Here is a 6,863-nt window from a genome sequence, read left to right as displayed (position 1 = left end):
AATTTCAGGTAAACAAATCAACAATTTGCATGGAGTCCAAATTCATTCCTCAAATATAGTTGACCAGTTGGTAAGAATACAGTAAAAATACAATGGAAGGTGAAAATAGTGTAACTGTATATACAGTAGATTTTTAAACCTAAAAAGTTCAACAAATACAACTGGCAGGTTCATATAGTTTTTCATACACACCAATACGAAGACCTCTCTACTTTCTTCAATAAAAGCAGAAGGGATTCATCCTACTTCAACAGCTGAAAGCTCTTAGATTAAAACCACTCTTCAACATTTCAACTTAAAGCAACCAATACATTTTTTAAAAATTATATCTGTGTACACTCATGAGTGTTTAACGTGTATGTGTATACATTGCATATACCCACCCATGACAGATAAATCAAAACCATTTATTCAGCAAGGACTCTGTTCATGCTTGAAAACCTACCAACTATTTCTGCTAAATGTGCTAGTTATTAAGGGGGTGGGGGTAAAAAAATAAAAGAATAATTTTATTGCTTCTTGTTTTTATTACTTGTTTTTTGTCATTTTAGCGTTGAGAAAAATATAATGAACAAAAAGGAAACAATGGTCTTTAGCTAGTATTAATCTTCAAGGAGGATACAATGGACATGAATGAATACAATGTACTGCAGCAGGACGGTCTAAGCTCTGAGAAGCAGATCAAAATGAAATATTATTTTAAGGAAAACAGCATTGCAGAGCTATTTAACATGCAGACAGTCTTATAACTCCTCCTTATGACTCCTGCTAAAAACTGGCAGAGTTTAAGACTTCAAGGGGAGCGGAAACGGCCATAGAAGAGGATGCTCTGAGTGGGGTTGTGTCTGATGAAGAACAGGAAGGCATGGTCTGCGATGAACCGATCTGGGGGTGGCCTGGAACATCCAACAATCATGGTGGCAGCAGTGACGGCAGCAGCCTCTGTGCCCTCCTCGTTCACCTCCACAAAGGCCTTGTGCACCACTTTGGACAACACCAAGTCATTGCTGGGAGACATGCCAGATAAATCGCTTTTGGACACATCGAAGGCATCCTTCATCTCCATATTGACCAGAATATCTTCCAGGTCATTGCTCTCTTCCATCTTGAACTTGGGCACAGCCAAAACTAAAGGAGTATATTTCATCTTCTCAGGCTGTGTCCACTCGATGAACTTGTTATACGTGAGCTCCTTTTCCAACTGCAGGAGAAAAGAAGCCATTAATCCAGTTGAGAGTGGTGGATTTCTGAAGGCTTGTTCACTCCTTACCACATATTATCACACATTCTTATACTCTAGAAAGTTTCCTTTAATTTAAACAAATCTACAAAACATACAATTTCACCAGGGTTGCCCAAACTTTTGCATACCACTGCAACAGATACATTTCTAAAATTGAACACAGGAAAATAAAGCAGAATTTATCATTCAACTGTCATGGAGAGAACATTTCACTTCAACACAAAGTTGGATCAGTGACCTAACTGCAACACTAAAGAGGAGAGCACTTATGCTCTGGAGTCCCATCTTTAGCAAACTGATGTCAAGAAATTACAAAAGTGTGACTAAACAGCACAGAGGATAAAAACCTTTCCAGCGTCAGTGTTGGCAACAGTTCATTATTATTTAGAGTAATCTGGAAAGTGAGTAAGCATGTTACCTCATTCAATTTGAATAGCTGCTCATATGTGTCTCTCCCTTTGAATTTCTTGTCCCAATCAGCCTTAAAATAGATAGCATTCACCAACACCAGACGGGTCATACTGTTAACAGCCCCTTTCGACAGCAGGTTCTTGATTTTATCTACAAGAAAGCACAATAAAGCGGAGATATATAGATGGGATGGTGTCACACAAGTACATTAATTAAGATATCCAGCTACAGATATAATGCAGTATGCCTTGAATAATCAAGATGCAATTCATCTTTAAGAGGTGTGGAACATGCACAAACAGAAAATTCAACACCTACAATGCAAAATGCAGAACATAAATCTTTAAACAACAAAGAAAGGCATCAGGTGCCAAATATCCTGTATCGTAAGAATGAAAGAAATGTGATAGTATCTATCTTTTTCAATTCAAGTCAATGTTGACAAGCAACATGCTACATGACAAGCAAGTCTGAAGATATTTCACTCCGGTACATCGTTCATACAATGATTGACTGTTGCTGTAAGGCACTGCTTCTTCAATGTTTTAATATCAGGACCCAAATTAGAGGTTTTGTGCCTTTCAGGCAACCAATTTTCAGCTTCAAGTCACAGTTTAAAAAGCACTGCAGTAAAGCAATCACAATTATAATTATTTATCCGAGGCCAAACAATGCAAGCCAATAACAGCAAGCTGTCCACTTCTTGATCATTTCAGTGGAATACGTACGACAGAGGATCTGCAAATTTCAAATGAAAGTCTCCTGAACCTGTAGATGTGTCTGTAACTGCAATTACCTTGAGTCTGCTTCTCCACCCAGCTGTTAATCTTCACCCTTTCATCCTCTGCTTTTGATTTGAAGTCAACAGTCTCCAGCTCTGCCTGATAGAACTTCTTTGTGTCCATAATGAATTTCTACAGATTCAGAGACAGTGAAATTCTAATACTACTACCACTACTAATTACAATAAATAATTATACATTTTATTTAAAGTGCTTTCCAAAGAGATGTAGAATTCCTGAAACTTGAGCTTCATTTTCCCAGGAGAGCCATTTAAAGTTTGGCAGGTGCCACAATGAGAAATGTCACCTGACACTCTATGTTGAAGTTACATCCCTAATCAACTTTTCTAGAAATAATTAGCTCTGGTACTAAGTTGGTTTTATTAATGCAACACTTCCAACCATTCTAACTTTAAACATCTTTACAGACCTGTAAAACCTCTATTATCTTAAATGGAGTCTGACTATGTTTACCTGTATAGCCACTGTGGATTATTCCACTTTTTAATTGGGGTGTAATCATTTACTGCATACATTCTTGATCAACTGTCGCAAAAAAAAAATGTTAACTGGCTTATTGTTTTAATATCACCTCAAATGCTACTTCAAACATATTATACAATTATTCTATAGGTCGTGTATAACCTTCGTAAATAGTACATTAGTCGGAGGGTTGTCGGTTTGATCCTGCCCTGGGTTTGTCAAAGTGTCTCTGAGCAAGACACCTAACCCCCATTTGTTCCTGATGAGCTGGATGATGCCTTGCATGGCAGCCAATCACCATTGTGTGAGAAGCATCAATTGTGCAGTGCTTTGGATAAAGGTGCTATATAAATGCAGACCATTGACTTATTGTTGCATTTATATAGCACCTGTACTGTATTATACTTATTGTATGCATTGTGTGTTCAGAGATGCTCTTCTACATACCACTGCTGTAATGTGTGGTTATTTGCATTACTGTCACCTTCCTGTCAGCTTTGACCATTCTCATTAACAATTAACTGTTGCGCTTAAAAATCCAAGGTCAGCACTTTCTGAAATACTCAAACCACCCTGTATGGCACCAACAATCATTCCGCAGTCAAAGTCACTTAGATCACATTTCCTCCCCATTCTGACATTTGGTCTAAAAAACAGCTGAACCTCTTGACCATGTTTGCATGCTTTTATGCATTTAGTTGTTGCCACATGATTGGCAGATCACATTTTGTGCCATTGCCCATTTTTCATTGCAACCCCCAGCAAACCTTAAATGACTCTACCGGGAAAACAAAATGGAGTTTGAAGTTCAAGTCTCAAGTCTCAAGTCTCATAATTGTCTAGCAAAACACAAGAGAAAGAGAAAGATCCAAGAGGTGGTGTGGTGCAACCTCCTGGAGTTGGCATGGAATGTCTCTGCAATGTTAATGATCATCCAAAACCCTCATGGCTGGGTTTCACATTTTCGACAGAATGGTAAAACTATTTAATGGGCTCTCCTGAAACAGATGGATGGTTTGCTATTGTGTACATTTCAATGCTTCCTGCACACTCAGGCAGGGGTTTTTGGCTTTGGTTGAGAAAATTGAGAAAGCATTTATAGTGGTTACACTGGAGTGCCATATGGAGTGCTGGAGTGCCAGATTTGTATACAAATGAACCCAATCTTGAAAAGTACTTAAGATCTGTTTGGTCAGCATCAGTATAGGCCAGGGGCTTACAGCACAGGAACTATTACTGAGGCATGCAGTAATGAGACATTATAGCAGTATTAATTCCTGATTTCAACACTAATCAGAGTGTCTGAGCATGCAAGAATCAACTGGTACAAAGTTATGTTGACTAGCCATACATTCATTCACAAGTGTTGGCAAATGTGTACAAAACACAAGGTCATTAAACAAAGAACATTACCTCCACAAACTCGTAAGACTGCTCCCCGTACAGGCGATTTGCCAGGCTCAGTGCATACGGGGCACCCTCTTTGTTGAGTTCAGACATCAGCTTGCTGAATTCAGCATGAATGTCATCATCAGTTTGGGAGTGGAGAGACTAGAGACGTGTACAGACAAACACTTTTTGGGTTTGTTTCCTTACAGAAAATACAAGCAAGACACAAAACTGCTTCAGTTTCTTCTGATTAAGAAAAAATCCCTTTATCTTACTATCTAAATGTGCAAATCCAACTGAAAAGAAACTTTGATTATACCATAAGCACTTTGCATTATAACAGAAGTATCTTATTTAATATAACAATTGTGCAGTAAATCTTTGTCTTTTCTGAACAAGCAAGCAAGAAAGAACAATAAAAAGGAAAGAGGCCAGAGTTTCTCTTTTAGTCTGTTTGAGTATTAAAACACATTTTCTTTGTGTATTGTATTTATCAGACAATAGTTATGAGCAAACCTTCAGATTAGCATTTTTTTTTAACGTCTTTAAATTTCAATATAACTTTCACAAAATATGACTATGGCGAAGGGTAAAGACAAACTCTGGAACAAATTGGTAAAGTTAAAGACCAAGACACCATCACCATAACTCACCAGTCACCCAACAAACACCCATTGTTAATGCAGCATACTGTATATACAATACATCGCATCCAATTAGTAACCCCAGCTGCAGTAACTTGTTTCATCACCTTCAACACATCCAGTGGAAGCTGGTGTCTCTGTAATTGTTGTTGCTGTCCAGAGTTAACTTCGGGTTCTTTTTCTTTCGTAAAGCCAAGCACCTACAGCATCAACATTTTTAACACTGTGATGACATTAAGTTCTAGTAGAGAAAGCTTTTTTCTGGAAATTCAAATGACAGAGAATATTTGAGAGACAGAGTATGATTCTTGGACATTTAGTAGCTGCCTTTGTGGAAGCCCCAATTACAGGGGTCATCTGTACATGTACATAGCCTACTGTGTAAACATTACTGCACAAAACACAATAGCTGCCCAGCCCTGAACACATAACCTGAATTCCACACTGGCACTTAGGCATTACATTAGGAAGACTTAGGAAGGCTTAAGCTGCGCTGACAAGACAAGAATCATATGCTGCATTCAACACCAAGTAACATGGTGACGACACATGGGAAGAATGAAGCGCAGCTAGTTGTTGAAACTTGTTGTCATCCATCCAGGAAGCCGTTACTTTGTTGAACCACAACAATATGTGATAGTAGGTTGTCTGTGGTTAGAAAAGCTAAATTGTGCCACTTTGTGAAAACTAAATATATTGGTTTGAAGGACCAAACGAGCCTCGGCTCTATGTTGCTAGTAGCTTAGGCTACATCTGCCTGCTTCATACTAAGCTGTTATGTGATAGGACACGCTAGGAAAGGTCAGCTTCAAAAAATGTTTAAACGTTTACATTTAAAAATTTTAATTCAATATATTAGATTTTCTTTCAGCAATTTATACTGTAGTTTTATAGACAAAATTTAAACACTAATTACATAACAGATTTCAATTTTTAAACTATGAAATTAATATATTAGAATTTTTCACTTTTAGTTAACTGGCTGTTGCACTGCTATGGAAGAAAATAAGTGCCAACAAGATCAGGACCGGGAGTGAGGTCCACTGCTGTAGACTGTATTTCTTTATTATAATTTTTACTATACAAGGTTATATTTCAGAGAGAGCCCTACGGACCACCATAATAATGACTCTAAGACAACCCACACAAACCATGAAAGCAGGAAATAGAGTAATTTACCTAAAACTCTGTTTAGAACACATTTAGCTGAGGAACAGAAACAAAAACAAACATTTTCAATTGACTTACAATTATGAAAGTTCCATAGCACTATCCAAACATACACACATCCATAGACACATGTAACACATTTAGCCTCTAACAAGCCACTTTTGGAATTTAAGAACATTAATTGTGTTGTAAAACACATACAAATGCATATGGAAAAAAGATAACCCAATTTATTTTATAGTGCACTGCTGCTTTTACTGAATTTGTCAAAACTCACTGAATTTCCCAATTTATCTCTAAATAGTACAATAATTTAAAGACATTATTTTGTGTCCTGGACGCTTGGCCCATTAATAATAATAATCGCTTGAATGCCACAGCCTGTTTGAGTATTGTTGCTGACCATGTGCATCCATTCATGGCCACAATAAACCCATCTAATGGCTACTTCCAGCATGATAATGCATGTCACAAAGCGAAAGTCATCTCAAAACATGAAAATTAATCCAATGTTCTTCAGTGGCCTAACCAGTCACCGAATCTGAATCCAATAGAACACCTTTGTGTGATGCAATCATATATACATGGAACAGAATCTCAAAGGAATGTTTTCAATATCTTGTGGAAAATGTAGGGCATTTTACATAAGTGTGCCTTTCTGCAGACCCCCAAAAGGAAACAGATAGTGTTGACCATGTTGACACAGGGTCAGCAAGGTTTGATGAAAAGACAGTGCTCATC

The 6,863-nt window shown here is 37.6% G+C and overlaps 1 protein-coding gene across 1 annotated transcript; it reads right to left on the bottom strand.

Annotated features, from left to right (window-relative positions):
* Positions 1-424: 424 nt before the first annotated feature.
* Positions 425-5,309, bottom strand: LOC133126668 (leukocyte elastase inhibitor-like). Its single transcript, XM_061239007.1, has 6 exons — positions 5,301-5,309; positions 5,060-5,152; positions 4,333-4,470; positions 2,451-2,568; positions 1,573-1,804; positions 425-1,262 (listed from the first exon to the last, which is right to left on the bottom strand). Exons 1-6 carry the CDS (start codon positions 5,307-5,309, stop codon positions 794-796), a joined length of 1,059 nt encoding a protein of 352 aa, XP_061094991.1. The 3' UTR covers positions 425-793.
* Between the last annotated feature and the right edge of the window lie 1,554 nt (positions 5,310-6,863).

This window comes from Conger conger, chromosome 4 (assembly GCF_963514075.1).
Source record: "Conger conger chromosome 4, fConCon1.1, whole genome shotgun sequence".
NCBI lineage: Eukaryota > Metazoa > Chordata > Actinopteri > Anguilliformes > Congridae > Conger > Conger conger.
The sequence above is the reverse complement of the archived record's forward strand: the minus strand, read 5'-3'. Positions and strand labels throughout refer to the sequence as shown.